General features: G+C 41.8%; 2 protein-coding genes across 3 annotated transcripts; both read right to left on the reverse strand.

The window, feature by feature from the left end:
- Positions 1-321: 321 nt before the first annotated feature.
- Positions 322-7,689, reverse strand: LOC311051405 (uncharacterized protein; the record flags this gene model as incomplete). The annotated part of the gene is made up of 4 exons (XM_084065971.1): positions 322-393; positions 867-1,043; positions 4,864-5,054; positions 7,206-7,689. 4 exons carry the CDS (start codon positions 7,687-7,689, stop codon positions 322-324), a joined length of 924 nt encoding a protein of 307 aa, XP_083922097.1.
- Positions 7,690-9,665: 1,976 nt separating this feature from the next.
- Positions 9,666-22,992, reverse strand: abhd17ab (abhydrolase domain containing 17A, depalmitoylase b). Of its 2 annotated transcripts, XR_014601534.1 has the most exons (6): positions 22,140-22,992; positions 21,346-21,722; positions 19,801-19,995; positions 16,232-16,411; positions 12,579-13,044; positions 9,666-12,480 (listed from the first exon to the last, which is right to left on the reverse strand). XR_014601534.1 is itself a non-coding variant. In XM_084067691.1 (5 exons), exons 2-5 carry the CDS (start codon positions 21,714-21,716, stop codon positions 12,819-12,821), a joined length of 972 nt encoding a protein of 323 aa, XP_083923817.1. In that variant the 5' UTR covers positions 21,717-21,722; positions 22,140-22,992; the 3' UTR covers positions 9,666-12,818. The 2 variants fall into 2 exon arrangements, 1 of the variants encoding a protein (XP_083923817.1); XM_084067691.1 differs by having other exon boundaries at positions 9,666-13,044.
- Positions 22,993-23,404: the final 412 nt, after the last annotated feature.

Below are 23,404 nucleotides of genomic sequence, written 5' to 3' on the forward strand. Positions count from 1 at the left end.
GCCGATATACAAGCCGATATACAAGCTCACAACGCGTCGCAGCGCGACGCGTTGTAGATCTGCTATTTTCGAATAGCTGATGTATATGTTAAAGTGCTCATGTGGCCCATAGTCGCTTCTTTTGGGCTGGTTTTCCTAGACCTGGTTGCTTGTTTCTCTCACATAATCTGGCAACACTATGAGAGGCCATGAGGTGAGCCGCCACATTGTCGAAATCAGCCACCTTCCTCTGGAATAGCTTTATTGGCTCACCTGGGTTAATTCTGGCCAGATCATTCTGTCACGATAAGCTGGCGAACCCAAATGCAGAGACTAAAGAGACTAAAGCAGGCAGGGCACAGGCCTGGCAGTAGGCAGGCAGGCAGGCAGGCAGTGGAACAGGTGAGCTGGGTTCTGAAGCAATGGAGATGAGTTTGAGTTGAAGATAACACAGGAGCAAAACACTAGGAAAATGTGTTGACTAGTAACTTCACTAGAATATACAACTGGCAAGAGTCATGCTACTACCATGGGAGGTTGTGCAATGATCTGGCGGTCGGATGAAGACCAGGGTTCAAATACTGTGAGTGAGGGTTGATGAGTTGATGGCTGGCAGGTGCGTCAGCTGGAAGCTGGGAGGCAAGCCTATATGCCCATGCAGAGACACAGACTGTGACATTCTTGCCAGTAAAGTCCACTGTGTGTGCTTTATTCTTTGGCAGGACAACTGAATCCAGCATTATCCCAAAGATGGAGTTGGGACAACTGATGTTAGGGAGGCAGAGAACCATGCATGCCAAGATTACTCCTCTCCACATACCAATCACTCGCTCTATTTAAACCCAATCAAATCAACCAGGAGGCCTTTGTTTTTTGCATCCCTCCACCTCCATTCGTTTTGCCTCTTTCCCCTGCTCTCCTCCTTTGCCTATCTCGTCCAGACGTCCACTTTCCTTGTCTCTCTCTCCCTCTCCCTCTCCCTCTTCACTGGTGCCTACTTCAACCTCCATCCCAGAGATGATGCAGTACTCTGCAGGGTCTGTGACCCCTCTCAGAACCTCCACCTATCCGCCCCTCATTCCACTAAAATTCATTTCGACATCAACATTCTTTTCATTTCAACATTCACTTCTTTTCAACACTCTCTTTCTTTCCATAAATAACCCTAAATAAATGTTGATGGTGTGGTTCTCTGACTAATTAAAGTGCGGTTGCTGAATTGTATGGATTCAAGGGCAACTGAAGCGTGTGTGTGTGTGTGTGTGTGTGTGTGTGTGTGTGTGTGTGTGTGTGTGTGTGTGTGTGTGTGTGTGTGTGCACGCGCAGTCACTCGCACACAAGCACACAAGCACGCATGCATACGCAGTTGCGCGCATGCATGTGTGTGTGTGTGTGTGTGTGTGTGTGTGTGTGTGTGTGCGTCATGGTGTGCATTTGCTTGTTTGTGTGTGTGTTACTTTCTAAAGGACCATCAAGCCCAGAGCTTGAACGAGTACCACCAGGGAAAGGTGTTCTTTACTTTTCTTGACATCCTCTCCAAGGAGTTAAACCGGACAAGAATGAATCGTATCAGGTCTTCACTGCTTTACCATCTCAAGTCACCGGAAAGGCATGGCAGATAACAGAGCTGAGAGATGTTTACTGGTTTTATGACATGGAGGAAGAAAACATTGAACTATGCTCTTCCAACCAGCAATGTGCAATCTATACTAATGTGCCTTACGGTAAGCCTTGGCCTTGAACATAGAAACTCTGCTGAGAGTCTGTATTAGACCACTAGACCATCACACCATGCAGAATGAGTTGTCTTCTAGTGTTCTTTTGTATGTTAGCAGTTAGCCTCAAAACTTAACTACAGACGGTCTGAGAATCAAACAAGGAAGCTCTGTGTTCAGAGTCATAACACTAGCCTACTGCACTATAAGACCTTCACACGCAACAGGTATCCTCTAGTGTTTTTAAAGTGTTTCGTATATTAGCCGAAGAAATGACCTGCAGAAGGTCTAGGACTCAAACAAGGAACCTCTATGTTCAGAGACAGGGTACTATAGACCACTTCACTGTAACGCCTTCACACTAATGCCCCCTTGGGTTTTTGAAGTGTTCTTTTGTATTTTTGCCTCAAAATCTAACTGCAGAAGGTCCGGGACTCGAACAAGGAAGCTCTGTATTCAGAGACAGAGCACCAGTCGTCTCACTGCACTATAAAAAAAAACTTTATACGCAGTAGGTATTTCCTAGTGATTTTGAAGTTGTTGTTTTTTGTATATTAGCCTTGAAATGTAGCTACAGTAGTCCTGGGACTCGAACATGGAAACTCTGTGCTGAGAGACAACACCAACAAGCCTTCACACTGAACAATTATTCTAGTGTTTTGATTTTTGGTGCCATTTCTACAGTTTCATAAATTCAAATCCTTACCCCAAGCATTACAAAATGAACAGAAATAAAACCATTTTTGGCCACCAGAGGGATCATCAATGACCACAACCTCAGTATGGAATAAAGGCTCATAATGTAATAAACTAAAATGTAATAAAAGCTCATAAAATCATAAGCGCAAAACATAAAAACAGATTTTTGCATGACAGTAGTTCATAATATAAAAACGGCTCATATTGTTGAGAAAAGTGTTACATCGTAATAATCAGTATCAGTGTCATGGTCAGTATCATGATGCTGACCATAATACTGACAATGTATTCAAACACCACTACTCACCACTGCACTACATTAAATTCCCACTTTTACAGATTTCTCCTAGTGATTTTGAAGTGTTCTTCACAGTGCTAGACTTCAAAAATTGCTTTGGAGTTCAATCTGAATTTTCACCTCATGTACCTGCGATTCAAACACTCCCATGAAAAGGCTGTTCTCAAAGTTAGCACTGCACTATGGCACCTACAGTGTTTTTGGGATGTTAGCCTTTATTTCAAGGCTGTTTGATCTAGAGCTGAAACTGTACTTGGAGGCGTCTATGACACCAGTCATCTATGACATCAGTCATCTCCATATTTGGGCATAAACTGTGGACAGACATTCAGACTACAGTCTAAATCCATATTACTGTTAATTTGAGAAAGATGGAAGAGAGATGTAGGATGGAGTAAGCATCACCTTGGCTTTCTTGTGCTGCTTGAACCTGAATCTTTGATAGAATGAACACTATTGACAATGCTGATATAGGGACCAGGAAGTATGCTGGACAAGAACCAAGTCATTTTGCTGAGTGGATGGCGAATCTGCTGACATGAATGCAGCAGCCATGACCTTCCTTTTCCCTTGACTGCAGCACCAGGCAAGCTTTTTCTCCACAGAATTCAAACAACAAAATGCTCTTTTGGAATTTAGATTTTATTTAAATGTTGTGCAAAATACAATTGTGTTCTGGGGAAATAAACAAACTAATATCAGCATATTGATTCTAACCATCCAGCTGAGTTTCACAGAGAGGGAGAGAAAATACCGCCAATAACAAGTTAATTCCCGCTTACTAAACAGACATCTTTATATTGGAGGTGGGGGGGACAAATTCTTCTCTCTCCACTGCACACTGTGGAATGCAACTTTGTTACATTTCCAACTCTATACATTTGTAAAATGTATGTATAATATAACTATATATAAAGGCATCAATCAACATTTGAATTATGTAACACCTGCAACTTTGATTGATTGATTGAATACTTTATTAGTCAGAAATGTAAACAGCACGTGGTACAGTCAGACATTAAGGCTAAAGGGATAATGCATTGTGGTCCTATGTATTCAATTCATCAACATAGCATAAAGAACGTAGATGAGTGATCCCTTTAATGCCTTTACTATACCAGCCCAGAAAGGTTTAATCATGTCGGTGTGGAATAAATAGATGGTTAGAATCAACAGGACAAACAAGAATAGAAGTATTGAATCCAATTTCAAGGTACCTGTGCGTGTAGCAGCCATAAATACGCCTAATTTAAGAAAACTGTGAAAGTGCATTTGTGTCGTAATAACTGTATAACAGATCCAAAAATGTGTACTTGAACTATACTTGATAGATAGAACAAAAGAGATACTATATGCTTTATAATATAAAGAATTATTCAACCACCATATTCTATACAGCAACAATCTTACTAAATTCTTCGCTGTATCAAAAGCCCATTAGGCATACAAAATAACATCAATCTACAAGCAAACACTAGTTAACAATTTATGGCATAGATAAATAATGGCAGCACAGCGAAATCCAGTTGAGGTTTTCATTTGTGTAAACTTTTAGAGGAGGATTTCATTTCCTTTCCCATAATCCTCTAGAGCCTATTCACAATCCAGACTTTTTCTGGTGCTGGATTGCTTTATTGATTTAACACTCTACAGCTAAGCTTCTCCCAAACTCCCAATACAGTAGCCTCCTAACTTACTAACTCGCTACAGCTGAGACTGTAGGTCACTTGGATATACAGTAACCTGCAATTAACCTATTAAGACCTGAGGCCGATTCTAAAAAAGTTTTCTAAAGAGTTTTCTGAAAAACGTAAGTTGCTATATCAGTGGTTGCTCAAACTTTTTCATGTCAAGGATCCAACAAATTAAGTATTTAAAAATTGTGTATTTGGCCGCAGACCCCCATCTCAAAATATGCTGTTCCAGGGACGTATTCAAAGATTTGCACACATTTTCACGATTTTTCGAAAATAGTAGATCTACAAGCTCATAGCGCGGCACTCGGTGCCGCGCTATGAGATTGTAGATCTGCTATTTTTGAATAGCCAAAGTATAAAATAATGGCTATAGCTAACATCTAAAATGACACAGATGCGTTCCCGGTCTTAATAGGTTAATTAAAAGTCTGATCGATATGACTCATTGGTGAATTCCATCCACCTTCCGACTAACCATGTAGGGTTGGAAGTCAGGGTGACGGCGTGCGTGTTTCAGCAAGTGGTCACTGCGCATGAAACGCTTGTCACACAGTGGACATAGAAATCGCTTCTCCCCTGTGTGGGTGCGAGTGTGGCGAGCCAGTTCATCTGAACGCGCAAACCTCTTTTCACAGCCAGGCCAGGTACAGGTGAAGGGTTTCTCTCCTGTTGAACAGAATACAGTAACAGTCAAATATTTAGTATTTGTATTTGATAGTGTACAGTAGACTGACAGGAAATGGGGAGAGAGGGATGGAGAGTGTGTGTAGTACCTCCATGCATTTTTCCATTTTTTAAAATGTTTTACTTTAAATGTATGATGGAAGTCAAGGAGGCTTGGATCGGGCTGAAACCCTGCTCACAATCAATATGATGTCATTGTTTATAACAGCTGTGTGTGCGTGTGCCTTCAGTGACTTCACCGACAGTCAAAAGGACGAACTATGGCATAGCACTAGAAATTCGTAGCCATACACAATAGGTCACACGTACATCATAGATACTGTAAGTCATAGATGACTGACATCACATCACTGCCCACATGAAGGCTGAAATCCACATTGGATCTCCACGCCGTTATTAGGCCTAGTCTACTTTTTATCTTATTTATATGTAACATTTATTTGTCATCATCATTTTTGAGTGGTGCCGACCACTCCTATATCTGACTTTGTATGTGTGTCCGTCCGTATGTATGTCCAATAAGCAAACATTGATGACAACATCAATACGGGGCTCATCAAAGGCACCACTCTCTTCACACAGGGTGTGATTTCTTTATTGTGCACGGCTGTTTGTTTATTTCATGCTGGCTTTTGGTAGCCTGATAAACCTCTCCCTCTGGAAGGGAGGGGTTTACCAGGCTAAGCTTTTGGCACACTTATTGCCTCCATGTGGATTCTGTTTGGAAACTTTGTAGTGCCTCTTTTTGCTTTCAGATTAACATCTACATTTAAATATATAGAGATGTTTTTATTTAAAACTAGAATACATTTGTTAAAAGGACAATCATGGAAGGCATGGGAATCAAACAAGGAATCTCTGTTTTCAAAGACCGCTGCACTACAGAAAATGTACACTTTTACAGGTTTCTCCTAGAGATGTTTTGCAGTCCAGCATAGACTAGCGAGTCTACTGTATATTTGGTTACACTGGTAATATCAGACTTAGACTTTCATAGAATTGTAGCAAAATGTTACACGGGCAAATGCAAGCAGGCCCCTTATTAAGAAATCTTTATTTAAAGTGACTTGACAGTATGCAACATATAGGCTTGTTGCTTGATTTTATAACTGTGGTAAAACTTTTGATTGACAAACATAGCCTATATATAAACATGACCAGAGATAACTACAGACACGTGAAATCCTGTTTAATTTACTCCACATTTTACTTTCAGGTCAAAAAGATTATATGACCTTGAGAAATATCTGATTAGCATAAGGATGAAGGATGGAACAAGATCCTTGCTGGCTAAAAACAAATACATAACCCATCCATGATGTGACAAAACAACTATCTATTACTTTATGGATTGGAGTAAATCATTTGCCATGGCTTCAGTTTATACACAAGGCCTTAAACCTGTTATGGATTTATGCCATGCCATGCCATGCTGGACATAATCTCTAGACCAGACTAGAGCAAAGGTTTACAGCGTTGGGTCAAGTAGCAGTCAACTGTAGAGTCAGCTACCATTTTCAGTTTCTGTTCCATACTTTCCTATTTTTATTTCTTATAATTGTACTTAATCTGAATGGTTTACAATTTATTTAAATAAACATGTATTTTGTTTAGCTATTTCGGTCTAAGTTAAGTAAGTAGCCTGTGACTTATTTAGGCTATCCCTACCCAGATGGGTTTTATTGTGTTATTATGGCCTCCATGGTTATATAGCTTTGATTGTACATATGTGGGCTACGCGCTTTTTAAGTTATTTTATGATACTTCTTAAGTATAGCCTATAACAGGCTGTAACAGTCTTTCCTATGTCAACAATTCCACATCTCATTCTAACAGCAAGCAACTCTTAGATTCTATTTTTAATATGAAATCTAGAGTTGCAATACCAACCATGTAGGCTTACAAAATAAAATAAATCTACATAAATATATAATGATAAAGTATATAAAGTATAAGAATAAAGAATGAAGTATTCAATCAATTATTCAATCAAAAACCCTTGACAGCCCATACATCGTCACTTTTCTGTTTGGATGTAGGGGCTGTCAAGGCGTTGGTATTGAAACTCCAGATATTAAAAATATAGGATCTAAAAGAGCTGCTTGCGGCTAAAATCTCAATAATGAACACTACCTGTGTGAGTCCTCAGATGTGCCTTCAGATGAGAGGACTTCCCATAGGATCTGTTACAGTCTCTGTACGTACAGCAGTGTCTCCTCACAGCTGCCGAGCTCTGGCGCTGCTGTGTGGACGGTACTGTAGTAGTAGATGATGATGATGATGGTGTTGGAGAGCAGCCACTCTCCCCACATGAACTGCTGTGACTGTCGGCGTCACCGACGTAAGAGTTACTACTATCAGAGCGGGCCGACATGGGTCGGCGAAGCAGCGTCCCCTCGGTACAACAACTGGGTCTCTCTCTCAGAAGCGTCCCCTCGGTACAACAACTGGGTCTCTCCCTCAGCGTGTCCAGAACCTCCCTGTCCTCCATAGTAGACCCTCCTCGGTCCTGTGAGTAATTCCGCGAAGGCCCGGGGTCACGAAACACCGCTCCTCCCGTGGAAATGGAAACCAAGCATTCTGCGGCGAAGTAGTCAGTGAGCGCAAACGTTGCCATTATTATATTCGTCACGCTCCGCGAGGGAGTAGATTGTTGGAAAAAGGTGTTAATGTTGCCAACAATGACGCCACACCCTCACTTGAACCGTTGTGACGAAAAATAAAGAAGAAAACATAGGCAGAATGAAGCTATTTTACTTACTCCTCCCCCGTCTTAGTTTTTGCGTGTAACCATTGCCTCATCTCTACTGTCTGTCTCTAGCCTCTTGCCACCGTGTGTGGTGGGTCATTGTGTGTCAGTGTGTAGGGGAAACACGGTGAAACCCACGCCCCTGGCGGACGCGCAGTGACGACACCCACCCACCCGGCACCTAGCAGACATTGTTGCATGTCAGCACAATATTGCTTCCTTTACTTGTAGCCTACGCCTAGTCGCCTACCCTTTCTTTCCTCGTCTGATTGAATATTTGAATTTGATTGAATAGCTCTATTCACAGCAGCCATATTATGAAGACATTCACAGGTGTTACCAATGATACTAATGAAGGATCTGTTCCATTCTGGTCAAATAGTCACGGTGCTGATATTCTGCATGTTGGCTCACTGGAAACACTGCTACACCAGTGGGTCTACAGTTGGGGTCCAGGGACCCTCATGGGCTTCCAAATGGCCCCTTTACGGGTCCATTTGGTTCCATTTTTACACTCAGAGTTATGGGGGTCGTGGAAACCACTGTGCTAGACTAAATGGAACAGAGCCTTCATTAGTATCATTGGTAACACCTGTGAAGGAAGTGATAATATGGCTGCTGTGCATAGAGCCTATTAGGCATAATAAATGCAAACAGCACGAGTGCAGTCAGTCATACACTGAGTCTAAAAAGAATCACACACAAAACAAACGTCCAGTGGACTTATTTCCTTTGAGGTCCTGTATGTTCTATTCATGAACATAGCATAAAAAATAACACAAATACATCACAAATATAAAACACTATATGTACAGAGTAGAAAGGGGGGGGGGGGGGGTCCATTCGCATGTACCATGTAAGCTGAAGTGAAGACCACACAGTCTAATATTGATTGTATGTTTTTCATTTGGAATGGAATAATGAGTGACTTATGTCTGGCCTTTTGAATACCTACATATTGTTCACCTATTATTAGCCTATATTCTTTACTTTTAGGGATTTGTACTTATATAGTACAAATTATGATGTTCAGCATTTATGTAAATGCTGATCTCTCACACACACACACAGAGAGAGAGAGAGAGAGAGAGAGAGAGAGAGAGAGAGATAGAGATAGAGATAGAGATAGAGAGAGAGAGAGAGTGTTTATAGTATAATTTAAAAAGTGTATGTGTCACACACATTTTGAAATGAATAATACACAGTATTGAGAGTTGTCTAGGCCAACATCATACCTTGGGGCTGTGGCAATTGTGTGTGGTGTCTGGGAGAGAGGGGGGTAGTGTGTTTGATACAGGTCAAGCTGCACTAACTTTGCCATGTGCTGGGGGCATGTAGTGTTGCATCTGCCTTAATCCATATCCATGTGCCAGGCCATAAGAGCATTTGAGTGGGACACCACCAGACTATTCATGTAGTCCTTTGACAAAGACACAGTGAGTGACTGTATGTGTGTTGGGGGGAGGGTGGTTTGAGCTTAGGACCCATCTGTCTGTTTCCCCCATCTCTTCATGGTGTCAGTCTGAGGTTGGGACAGACTAAAGGCCTTGTGCTGGTATAATTAAAACAGATCATTTGGGCAAGATAATAACCAAACCCATCTGTTAAACACGGGTAAAATAAAAAAAAGTTACTGTCAAAGATATTTCTGTTGGTCACCAGTGATCCCACAGGGTCTGCTGCTGGATTTCTCTATGGCCATACATTTAACTGATCATTGATCTTGAGTTACTGGATTTAATTGAGGTGAATGCAAAAATCTATGACACCCAACATTGATTCCTTGAAAACAAAAAGGAAATACAATGTTAAAAAGAGACAATGACAGAGAAATGGACATCATACTGTATATTATCAATTCATTTATTTACTATGCTCTTAAATTCTTGGAAAAAGAAGATATCTTTAAAACTAAAAATAACAGGAAATAATAAACATATGATATATGACAAACAACCCCAACTGGCCCTCCATCCACCACTTCATTTCCCCAACTCTCACCAAAATCTAAACGCATAAAGATCCATATAATTCATTTGGATACAAAAGAAGACATTTCTTTAAATATATATTTTTAAACAAACTCTTTTCATGTCTGCTTAGAGCTTTTCGTCAGTATCTTCCCTTAAAGACACACACACGCGCGCACGTCGCACGCACACACACACACACAGTCACACACACCGCTCTTTTAACATAACTGATGTGATGCAGAAATCACAAGTTATAGTGCTTATATTCCCTAACAAATAAGCATCAAAATTGGAGTAAACACCCATGAGCCTCTACGGTCTTTTATAAACAGCTTTGAAGTAACAGCCCACAACCTGGTTTGTATGTGGCATTCAAAGGTGTTCCTCTGTTTGTCAACACACACATAATAGAACAAAGATGTAATGTATGATAATTCACCGGATTGCTCTGGAATTTGTTGAGGGAGCGATCACACAAATGCCTTTTGATTTCATATCCACGTACATACGGTACTAGACAGACATCATTTTTGTTCCAGGGAAGCTAATGTACAGCCAACGAATAGAATCTATAAAACTTTGGTTTCTATATACAATTGAACTTGGTTGTAAATCCCTATCCCACTTCAAAACAAGCATGAACAATTAAGGGTTGAGGATTTCACCCTACTATGATTACTTACAAATGGCAGAGTGTGTGTTTTAAAAATGTATAGTTAAAAAGGAAGTTAGACATTCAATAAAGATTGGAAGGGTCAGGAATTAGCTTACGCATATGCAAAAATCTATATTTTATTAGAAAATATAGCCTGCATCTATTGTAGCGAGACAAATTATATAAAATCTCTAAGGTTCAAATGAAGTGATATCACCCCCAACGATAAGAGCAAAAAGCAATTATTCACAGGTGTGATACAACATAGTTAACGAGAGGTTTGAGGGGTCAAAGGTCACACCAGCAGCTATAAAGGTTCTGTACAACATATTCTGATACCAAGCACTGTGTAGTAAAATTAAAGTGTGCCATATTTGAAAATGTTACAAAGATGTTATGAACCTTTATGGTCTGTTCAAAATGAGAACAAATACTTTAGTATAGAACTACCTGCTCTTCTAGCCTTTTGGATTCCACTGAAATTAAGTTTAAGAACATTAAAGCTTAATAATAATAATAATAATAATAATCATAATATGAATCTAAGTTTCCACTGTCAGTGAATACATCCATGTACTGTACCAACATGGACCAATATTAAAAAGAGTTAAGATATTGTAAACCAGAGTGTGAAAAGGACCAGAGAGTGAGAAAAGGTGTATGAAGAGAGAAAGTCTATAACATCCTAGCTAGCACATTAGTTGTCAAGCACAACCAAGTTTTACCTTTAGCATGTGGTGCTAGTGGCTGAAGAATAATGTCATATTGTATAATTTAATACAACATAATAACCAGTAGCTGATGATCGGACATCCACAGTTCAAGTCCGGCTGGAGACATGTGTTGCATGTCTTTCTCCCCCCCCCCAATAAAGCAAAAAAATAAAACCCAAAGATAACCACAATCCAATTTTAAATGCTAAAATGTCAGTATTTCATTGCAGCTCGGTGCCACAGCCATCGACAGTCATTAAACACAAATAAAATGTCAACTAATTAAAAGAACGGTAGTGCAGTAATGTTTAGTTCTTTTTAAAAGGAAACATCTGTTCATGTGTTTAGTCGTTTGCAGGGTTGGGGCAAATTCCCGTGAATTACGTCAATTCCAAAAGTGGAACATTCATCGATGAGGTGGAGAACACACAGTCTCAGTAGGACATACTGCAAAGATGTGTCTTTTACATTGAGCGTTGTCAGGCTCTTCATGAAATGAAAACAGGCTGGAGGTAGAAAACCAAGGCCTGGACAATGTCAGTGCTCCTGCACCGTCTCCTGGGATGATAGAAACGAGAGAGAGAGAGAGTGGTGCTTCACTGGCAGCCATTAACAACAGGTATGAGACATAAACAAGGGTCAAATCCAAACAAAAAGGACAGTGCAGCTGCTCACAGGGACCATTCGTTTCGAGAGACTCTTGAACTTCTGTCCTTCCAATTCAATGGAGTGTATCCCACTCTCATACGAGGCAATGGTCATATTGTTGTACGGAGGACTGGAGGTTCTCTGAAAACTGAACTAGAACTGGAGAGGAAGTGCTGGTGCGCCGCAGCAGAGAGGGTCACGACACAGCCGTTTCCATCAAACACTCTTAAAGGGGAAACTCTGCTCATATTTAACACGAATCCTATCGTCTCTATTGTGAAGCGGACATGTGAAAATCTGATGGAACACTTCCCCAATGCCTTCTTGAAAGCTAGTGCTGGAAAATGGCTGCCAGGCAACATGGTTTCATAGTTTTATGCAGGCTGGCGGGTTGGCAATTTTCCAACACAAGCTCTCGAACATACTGAATGCTTGGAGGCCGGTCTATGATGTCAGTCATGTATAATGTCAGCACTATAACGTCAGTACTGTGGCATCAGGCATTTCCTAATTTGGGCAAAAAGCAATAGACAGACACAGACACACACACAAAGACTGCTGAAATGTATAGATAGATTACGACAGATTTTCACATGTTCCCCTCACAACAGAAGGATTCAAGTTAAGGACAGCCGAGAAGTTCCCCTTTAACCACTTAAACCGCAGCATCCTTGTGGTGGGGAAAGCTTTGACAGAAAATAGCCGATCGACAAGCTCACAACGCGCGTCGCAAGCTTGTCGATCGGCTATTTTCTGTGAAAGCTTTACCCACAAAGGCAGAAAACAGAAAATACACCAGTGTAGAGCCCTGAGGGACTCCAGTCACCCATATGGCGTTTAAGTGGTTAAACAAGTTGATCCAGACCTGAACGAGAGGAGCAGGGCTGTAGATGGAGCAGAGAGATGCTCCTGGAGATGAACCAGGAGCCCAATAGAAATATTGATGATGATGATGGTGGTGACAACAATGACGATAAGGATGATGGTGATAGTGGTGAGGTGCAACGGTCAGGCATGCTGCGCCGCCAACTCCTGTCCTATGAAGCGACGCAGGCGCTCCAGATACTGGCTGTATAGTTCAATGTCGTTGTGTCCGGCGCCTTCCACCCAGAGGGGCTCCACGGCCTTGGGGCAGCGCTCGAACAACGCCAGGCCGTGGGAGAAGTCGATCACCTCGTCCTCCGTGCCGTGGATGATCAGCACCGGAGACGTGATCTTGGACACCTTTTCGATGCTGAGACAGAGAGCATGGATAGGGTAGGATGTGTGAAAAGAGGTCAGAGTTTAGGATTATTAGGGCATGCGTTCGGGAACAGTCGTAAGAGGAAATACCTTAAAACATGCTGTAAAAAAACCTGGGATTTCCTAATTGTTGCAATCATGCTGATCAGTTGTAAAACATTTTTCACATATTGTCAGCTATTTCAATGAGAATTTATGAGAATGTCATTTTCTTTTTACCCATTTCGTGTCACATTGCAGAGCACAGCTGTCACAGTCTGACAGGACCGTTTAAACATGCTCCGTCATTTCTGACAGTCGAATAAATCTTGGGATATCAATCTGTCATTCACATAATATAAAAAATATGATATGTCGTCTCTGTCGGGTGGAAACCTAATATGTCCGAAACTGTGACTTTTCAGGATTCAAATTCAAGTATGAAAAGTAGCAGATCTATAAGCTCAAAAGAAACGCGTCGCTTCGCGCCACGTAGCTTGTGGATCGGCTACTTTCGATACTTTTGTGTGACGCTGTAGTATGATCAAGTAGGGAATTAATTTACGAAAAAAAACACAAAAAAGTTAAAATATGGAGATAAGCGCTTTCTGCCCGTCAGCAACGATATATAAAAAATAACAATCAGGGTTATGAGAGAGGAAATAAAGTTCAAGAAAACAATTCTGTTGAAATGAATTACGCCTAGCGCTTACAGCCGATAGCTCTGGTGAGAATCCAACATGTTAATCGTATGCGGGTGTTAAGTGTGCGTGTTGAGAGAGAAAGGAGCAGAGCAACCAACATTGAAATAATAATACAGACTGATTCCCGGGGGAAGGCAGCTACCCGGGGACCACGCTCAAGAAATAGGCACAACGCAAGAACACTGGAGGCTTTCTCACACTGTGCATGGAGAGGCATTCCCTGGTCTACGCCATCTCCTCTCCCCACCCAATGGTACCATCTGGGACTTCACTGTGCAAAGGCTGGCACTGTCTCCCATTTACTTTGCCCGAGTGTCATTTAGGACAAAAGCAACAACACACAGGGGGGCCCTTGATTATTTCATTCATGCATGCCTGCAATTGTCCAAATCTATTGAGCAGCGCAAGGACGACTTCTACAGTAGGATGATTTATTGGTGTCATATAAAGACCGTTATAGTTATCTGGGTTTATCAGGTGAGTAATCGACCGCCTACATACCGTAGTGGGGGATTCAGATTTAACTCAGCTGAATATATCTCACAAATACGGATGACTGGTGCAGTGTCAAAAACTCTTGCTGGCTACACATACATACCCATAGTGACCATGACACAATGCTTTGTAATTCAGTAGAAAAGGAATATTAAGAGAAACGCATCGAAAGCAAAAACGCTGCACAGTGGAAATGTTGCTCTTAAAAGCATGGCCCTTTGACTTGAACAATTACTTTCACAAATGACATGGTGAGTTGAAATTACCATGCGGCCGCGCCAAGCCTATTAATTGTGTGGAAATGCCAACAGGAAGCCGACCGCTCTGTGAACTCATGAAAGAACACATCTAGAGGGAGCAGGACAGAACTAAAGAAACTGAGGGACAGAGTCACATATCGTTGCTGTCGGGCAGCAACCTCTTATCTCCATATCTTAAAAGGTAGGGTAAGTGATTTGCAATTATTCAAATAATTACAAAATGGGCCTATGTTCTGATTGTACTTGTTACTATTGAGTGCCCTGTCCAGGCATGCAATGCTCATTTGGTATGTTCTTGCACGATGATGTGACGCGCACGTCGCTTAACACCTACACTGCAAGTCACACAATGGACAATTGATATGCATCTAGGCTTATTCCTATGTTAATTCGCTAGGTGTGAGTCGGGAGCCTTTGAAAACTTTGTTGAGGCGTGAATTTAAAGTAGTTTTAAATCTATGCGTGTGCCTGCGCGTGCTCCTGGTCAAATAGGTTCATGCACGGCGTGCAAGGCCGTCCTGTGAGCATTGCACCCTTGGTCCTGTCCATATAAGGAGTCTCCCATGTCTCTCCAGCTCTTTATTAAACAGAAAATGCATTTTCAGTGCTCTATCCTGATTGGCTCAAATGTTGTCATCTACCTGAAAATGTACTATATTCTGTTTACTAAAGAGCTGGAGAGATCCCTGTGACCGAACAAACGCTCTGAAGCAATGATCACCATCAAAATATAGTACTAGTAACAAAACATATCCAAAGAATATCACTTTCCCTACCTTTAACTTGTTGTTTTTTTGATCATACTACAGCATCACACAAAATAATCAATAGTAGCAGATCCACAAGCTTGTAGATCTGCTACTTTCGCCATTTTTTAATTTGAATCCTAAAAAGTAACAGATCTGGACATATGAGGTTTCGACCCGACAGAGACAATATAGAGAGATGAAAGTAAAACTGGGGACAGCATCAGAGACTGAGGGTCGGTTGCACCAAGAAGGATTAAATAAAGCTTAGTTTAGGGTTTATCAAAGATTTGTTGATCTAGGATTTATTTTAATTCGAGTTGTGTTGCACCACTTAATTTTAAGCATTGCTTAACAAATCTGTGATTTAAATCCTTAACCTGTGATTAAAACTTTAAACAGTGATTAAAACGTTAAACAGTGATTATTTCATGGATTAAACTTTGTTGTGTGTCCGCCATCTTGGATTTGCGCTGTAAATAAAAAGGAATACTTCTTCTCTTGAGCCAAATATCATTAGAATTACTTTTTTATTCACTTTTGAGATAATGTGGGCAGGCGTGGCAGTCTCATTACAGTCTCTTTGCTGAATCTGTACCGCCTTTTAAATTCAGCATTATCATAACATTCGACTGGGTTTAGACGGTCCCTTATTTTTCTTTGAGCTACTCTTTCGTTTTCATGAAGCCATCTGATATATGCTACATTTAAACCACCTGTACTGCAAGTTTAGAATTAATCCCTTACTGACATTTAAATTGGAGTTTAAAGTAGTGGTGCAACAGGATTAACATTAATCCAGGTTTACTGTGAAAATAAAAACCAAGATTAAAGGATGGTTTAAAACTAAACCTGGTTAGTGGAAACTAGGTTTAAAGTTTGGTGCAACTGGATTAATAGATAAACCTTGATTTAAACCAGGTTAAAGCTTAATCCCTCTTGGTGCAACCGACCCTAAGTCCAGGGATGACTATCCACCAAATCGGGAGACTCACTTGGGGAAGGCGTCAAAGCAGTACGTCTTCTTTGTGTCAGGGAAGGCTACCCTCATGCCCGAGGTGAGAGGAGAGTGGAGTACCACTGCGGCACATTCGTACCGTGATGCCAGGTCCACCGTGGGTACTGTTCCAATGCTCTGTCCATAGAGGATGATGTTCTCTGGGCTGATGCCGTACCTGTTTAAAACAAGCATTAGAATAAGAGATGTGATGAGAGGTCTCATCTGAACAAAGTGGTGCAGTTCCAATATGCGGTGTAAACTAGTTGAGTGTGGCCATGTAAATATTTACTCTTTAAAGTCAACTTTTTATCCAAAAAGACAAAAAGGATTTACAGCAGAATGAGCAGACGAGTAATTGCGGAGACAAGAATATAAGGCTACAAACAAACATTGAGTGGCTGTTGATGCTCTGCTGTGTCAAGCTACCCAAGGGCAACAGCTGCAGTGAGGCAGCTCCACTTCGCACTAATGAGACACTCTATCACACTGCAATGTCCTTGAGAGACATTTACCCCCCTACTGTCCCATCTCTTCACCCCATCCCCCCACAAACTCCTCCTCCGCATCTCTATGTGTCACCACCGCTCTTATGTTCGCCTTCGTCTTCTCACTATCGCAGTCTCCTTCTTTACACCTTCCATAACCTCACTTTGCAGCTCCCTACTCCGCCCTTGTGTTACACTGCATTAGTGCAGTACCCGTGCGTTGGGTGGGGTCTGGTAGAAGCCACTACCCAACCTGTATACTGTGTATAGTGAAAGAAACAGGGGGGGTGTTTGTATTTCAAGTATATAGACCAGTCATTGTAGCTAGACTGGGGCCAGGTTGCTTTAAGCGACGAGTTCTGGTTATCGGAGGAAGGAGCTATGCCAGATTGTCAAAATCATCAGTCTGTGCTCCTACAAAAAAAAACATTCAGTTAAAACATTCAGTCATTTAAGTTATTGCTCAGTTTAAAAGTAACTTTTAGTACACATCAAGTCTAGGCTTGAGGAATCCAGAAGTGGATGCGATCACTTGAGGAATCCAGAAGTGGATGCGATCACGCGAGGCTACTTCCTCTGACAAGTGGAACCTCAGCCTGGCCCTGCACACTATAAACAGCACCTGGTAGAGGAAGGTTGCCATGTAGCTAAGAGCATGTTGAAATTGGGGCTCAGGGGGTGAGATGTGTCTGACTGGTCGGAACCAATCAGAGCACTATCAGGGTCCCCACACATTTTTAGCAATGAATTTCCAAAACTTTTCCAAAACTTTTCCAGAATATTTAGCCCAATTTCCAGGCCTATATAACAATCATTCAGCGCAATAACGTGTCTCTTACTCCTATGTACAATGCCCAAAGATAGGCAGTGTAGCAAAATAAATAAATAAAAAAAAATAAAAAGTGTTTGGGGGTGGGGCACAGCCGCGAAACCTCGCTCAAATAGAGCCTGCGAGCGAAAATAGGAGGGGTGGACGACGTCGTTGCACGGTTCGTTGTCGCTCGCGGTAGGTCAGGACGGTCTCATTCAAAAACATGTATTTTAATGAGATTTCATCGCCCGCTCGCGTCGCGTCACGTCGCATAGCTGGCAGTGCGGATGGGGTGTTACACAGCCCGTTCGGCGAAAAACTACTTATGTTACATATTTCGTGTAATGTTATACATGTTTATGAAAAGGTTTTGTATTAAAAAAAATCAGTAGCCAAAAACAAACAATGCATAGCCAAATATTTTTCCAGGATCCTTGATAAATTCCAGGACCTTTGATGAAGTTTGATCAATTCCAAACCTTTTCCAGTACTGGATTATTTCTTTTTTAATTTCAAAATATTTCCAGGAATTTCATGACCGTGGGGACCCTGCACTATTATATTAGCACTATATATGCTGCGTTCATACACTAGCAGTGACAAAAGCTACAAAATGACCAAGCGTGACCAGCTACATTGCTGCCTGCCAAGACGCTTCTGAAGTGTTGCTCAAGCCACGGTCACCCAGTAAAAGGGTAGGGTTAAATAGTACCGGGAACTGGTTAAAGGCAAGAATTGAGTTTTTCTTCCTTTTACGCAAGAGAGCACGTATTGTATTGTGGAGAGAGTGAAAGGGAGTGGAATCGGTGAAACAAAAACATATGATTTTATGACGCTTCACTGCACCATTGGAGAGCTGAAAAAAGTTTAACTCAGCTCAACCTTTTTTGTAGCATGTCACGGCCGTCATGCAGCGACAAGTGTTTGTCGTCACTTTGTACCTTTGTGTTGCTGGCTTCCACTGAAAATTATGTGTAGCCTGTTGCTTGAACACAGCATAAGAGTTTCTCATATCTGTTCAGACCAGACTACCCCTTGATGGATCCCCATCTCTCCTCATATTTCAACTCTATTCTTCCTCTCAGTGAGTGACACAGCTAACTGACAATGTGGTCATTTAATATAACATAAACACCCATTTCTTCAGCCCTGCACAACGCATTTAGTATAGTGAGCTGTATAGCTTCTATAGCTTCAGCATACAAGTATACGCTTGGACACCATATTTATTCCACCCCCATCTTAATGAATGCAGCCGTTCTCACTGGCTGCGCACGGATGAAGAAATTCGCATTGAAACGCATTGACCAGACGTCTGCTGTGGCCAGGTTTGGCGAGAACAGTCGCGTACAAACCTCCGCGCACAATAAAGTGCGTGAGCAGCGCTTGTTTTTGGTGGGTTTCCAGCGATGGCCCTGTATGTAACTGCGGTAGAACATGAATAACCACTTGGATTCCCTCAGGACTAACCAGTCATAGTGATGAAAGTCACTGGATTCCCTCAGAACTAACAAATCACAGTGCTGGAAGTCACTGGAAGTCCAGTCAGTGATTCAAGCACTAAAACATCCCCCTGGTTCTCAACTGGTTTGACTTCCATTTTGTGGTGACCTTTAAGACTGAACACAATATACTGCGATCATGTCAGAATATTGTCAATCATACCCTGTTTAAGCCCCCAAACCACAGTTTGAAAACACTGCCCTAAGGATAAGGATAATTCCTTTTAACAGGTTGTTCATGAAAGTCCTTGCGGTCTTGTTTCCAATGAGAACCTGTGAGCAATTAGGGGTTAAGAGTCTTGCTCAGGGACAAATTTAATTTCATCGACACATATGCTGACCTGGCCTGGAATCGAACATGGGGCAACCAGGGCCTCTGGCTCCCTAGGCCGGTTCACTAACCATTCAGCTATGGCCGCCCCTAAATGGAACACACAGACTACGGCTAAAACTATCGATTATTTTCTTAGCTATTACCACTTTTTAATTAATCGAGAAACACTATTTATACATCAACGAATCGCCAAGAAAAATTCGAATAGCTTTTTTATATAATAGCTAAATCAATTAGTTTGATTAACTGCTACAGTCCTAATATACACCAAATATTAATTATTATTATTTACTGGTTCTTGTACATCATCAAGCACACTGCCGTCAACAACAGAATGTTACAATAAAACACTTGATGGCAACAAAAAGACAAATCAAACCAAAGAACAGCATTCACAATACAACAGCATAATGGACAGAGATCATAGCATACCGTGTGCGCAGAGCGTGCCAGGCAGCATCTATGTCTGCGTACAGGTTCTTCTCAGAGGGTTTGCCAGAGCTCACACCGTAGCCCGAGTAGTCGTAGGAGAATATGTTGCAGTTAATGCGCGTGCCCAGGCCGATGTAGAAACTGCTCATCTGGCCCAGGTCTACTGCGTTACCATGGGAGAACAACACTGTGAATCTGAGAGGGAACACAGGAGAGGAGGCAGCAAATATAGAGTTACGTGCAAAGTCAAAAAAGTCAATTCGTACCACTGACCTAGGTTATATAGTTGACTTAAGTACATGGTAAATGTTGCTTACATGTATGTTTGTTCTACTGAAAACGACATAAAATATAATTAATGAAAACAAACATCCATGTGCCTTTGGAAACACCATTAAAAAAGCATACTCTGACTACCTTAAAAGGTATTGATAAATACAAATTAAGACACTTGCTCGAGCCAATGCCATAATTGCAACCTTACAGATGACTGCAGGCTATTAAGGTTAAGGAACCTGTTGATCATCTGACAGACCAGTTTATTTGCATCTACTGCCAAAAGGTCTGTGGGGTGAATAGCGCAGTGTAACAAGATTGGTTTACGGCACTGGATCTATGTCAAGGGACTCTTACTTCTAGCCATTTTGTACAACCTGAGTAGCAGGGTATCTATTATAAACCCCAGGTATTGTAGCCCTTCCGTTTTATTCATGAATGCATGTTGGGTCTCTTCAAAGCAATCCGATACTTTTTTTTACTCAGCGATTGCTTGAGCTCCTCCCTTTATGGTTTTGTTCATAAGCCCTTATGACCTGAGGTTTTGCTATTGGCCGTACTGCTCAGAAAATGGCATAACAATGAGGTCCATATCAGGTCTAGTTTGGATTCATTGTTGTGTAACATTAGCTTGACATTATCTGTAACACAATCCTGTCCATGTCTTTTTAATTGATTTGGTAAATTAATGAGCAGTAGTCTAGCACAACAGATAGGGGATCAGGCTGCAGCCAAGTTATTTTGCCTCTCGACATATGAAATTGAGCTCATGTTGAGCCAGTTGGCAAGATTGTCCAATGTCCACTACTCTTGTCTGTCGAGAACAAATCAAAGCCTATAGGTTTCACTGGCACGAATCTAGAGGCTAAAAAAAACTTTTCACATTATGCTACTGTAACACCCCAATTTCCATTTGGGGATTAATAAAGTAGCATAAAAGTAATGGCAACATAAAAATGTCAAAAACAGACAAAATAGGTGGAAACAATTCATGTGTGAGGCGGGAGGAGAACAACTTTGAGACAGCTGACTCAACACAACAGTGAAGCAAGTGCAGGAAGTAGAGAGAAAGAAACTGGAATAAGCGGAAAAAAGACAGACACTATGTCTGGAGACAAGACACAGCAGGGTGTGTGTGGACGTTTCTGAGGAAGTGTGATATACCGACCAGTTCAAAAGGTCACAGGAAACAGTCAGCACAATGCAACTCATAAAGCTATTCATCGATTGGTGAACAACTAGTGATTAGGACGGGCTGAATTAACCCACCTGGCGGTCGGGGCACAGCGAATGTACATGCAGCCGATTCTATTGCCCCTGCTAGAGCGGGTGAGGAACACCTCCGTGGCATCGAGCTCTCTCTGGGAGTACTGGAACTCTGCCCGCTCCGTCAGGTGGAGCTTCCACTTCCCCTCCACGCCCCCGGAGCCGCCACTCCCCCCTACGGCCACGCCGCTCCGAGCCCGTAAGCCCGATGGCCCGGTTGCGCCCGGTGCAGCGGCGGTGGTGCCTGCCTCCAAGTCGGGCAGGAGGGCATACGTAGGCTCAGGAGGCAGGAAGGCGAGCTTGGCGGCGATGCGACCCGGACAGGGGGGACAGCAGAACAGGCAGCAGAGCTCACTGAGAGAAAGGCCATTCATCCTTATCTGCAGGGGGTGGACATTAGAACAAGAGAATCACTGTCCTAATGACCCTACTACATTGAGCCCCAATGTAAGACAATGGCATACTTATAACAATGTCATAAGGGGCACAAGGCATGCTGTGTCTGGGAGCACCAGCAGCATTGAGAATTATGTATTTAATATAGCTTATACAGTACTAGCCTTGGATCAAGACTATCATAGATGTATTTTATAGTCTGACTTTTTTTGCTTTAGATACGAAAGCAAAAGTCAAGACTCCATAAAATAAACATATGACAGTCTTGATCAAAGGTTTTTAGGAAATAGCAAATGTTTGAAAAATGTACATTTCCTTAACTTATGGCTCATGCAAAGTGAACAATGCACAGTTATAATTCTTGACATAATCCCAGTTTAAAACAACAACATGGGGCCTACCTGTTGATTGGAGCTTCAGGGCAAAAATATGTGGAACAGGAAACAAAACAAAAAAAACACAACCACTGTCCAAAAGGTTAGCTTTACTGAACACAAACCCAGAAGGTAAGAAAGTGTCCAGTCAGTCAGTGATCAACAAGCAAAACGTAGGCTATAAAGCTAAGCCTACTTGTCTGTGACAGCGACGTGTTATGTTGAACCTATGTGGTTAACTGTCAACTGTATAGCAGTGGCTGAAGTCCACATCACATCCATCATGGTTCCAGTTGCAGAGGAGACGATCTCAAGAAAAAAAAAGATCAAGTGGCTTAAACCGCCTTGAAGAAATATATACCGTCTTCCTCCTGTTTAGTTTGTATTGCTTTTAGTTTTTACCAATGTTGACACCGAGCAGCATTCCTTCCCGATGCAATCTGTCTTGACCTTCTCGAAGGAATGAGACAAAAATAAATAAATAAAAAAGAACAATAATTCTGGATACTTTTCAAACTGCGACAAAAAAAAAAGAGAGAATCATCGATGGCGATTGCAAAGATCAATGATAATATGGCAACGATCACACTTGTTACAACGTTTACATTGTGTGTGTGTGTGTGTGTGTGTGTGTGTGTGTGTGTGTGTGTGTCCAGGCTGAGCTAACCGGACACAATAAACACCGACTGCTCTCTTCCACTCGATGTGCACGAGACTCAAAACGCGTCTCCCAAAAAACAACGCGGATTCGATTCCTCGAAACGAACGCGAAGCGGGTCGATGGTTGAGTTTTAACCTAATAATAGTCAAAACGGCTGTCATTTAGATTAATCCATATGAATGTGTGTGCGGTGTTTTTCCCCTTCTCCCGTTTCACCGCTTCCGGAAGTGACAGCTGACAGGATGTGACGGAGACATTTTCCATTGCCTCGTCATCATGGGAAAGTTGTGGCTTGTTTTTGTCTCAAAGAAATATTACAGTATATATAGGCCAGTGGTTCTCAGCCTTTTCAGGCCGCGACCCCCCTAAATCAGTGGTTCTCAAACGTTTTCGTGCCAAGGACCCCCAAATAGACACTTATTAGACCGCGGACCCCCATTTGAAAAGATAAGCCAGGGACCCCCATAATAGAAGATTGTTTTGGGCTCTCTAGCAGTGATTTCAACCATTTTAATTTCAAGGATCCCCAGTTTGACATGCATTAGGCTACGGACCCCCATTTAATGGCATTTCTATCACTTGGACCGCAATTTATATTGTAAAATCTATGTCAATTTAACTCTGAGAGTGT

Source organism: Gymnoscopelus microlampas, assembly GCF_963454915.1.
Source record: "Gymnoscopelus microlampas genome assembly, chromosome: 9".
NCBI classification, from domain to species: domain Eukaryota; kingdom Metazoa; phylum Chordata; class Actinopteri; order Myctophiformes; family Myctophidae; genus Gymnoscopelus; species Gymnoscopelus microlampas.

Bases quoted from the DNA above. Each gene is read 5' to 3' on its own strand.
- abhd17ab (XM_084067691.1), bottom strand. From the start codon at position 21,716: ATGAATGGCCTTTCTCTCAGTGAGCTCTGCTGCCTGTTCTGCTGTCCC. The intron at 16,412-19,800 runs GTATGCTATGAT...TGTTTTAAACAG, and splicing joins TGGCACGCTCTGCGCACACG to GTACGGCATCAGCCCAGAGA. The intron at 13,045-16,231 runs GTGAGTCTCCCG...TCTCTGTCTCAG, and splicing joins TGCTTTGACGCCTTCCCCAA to CATCGAAAAGGTGTCCAAGA.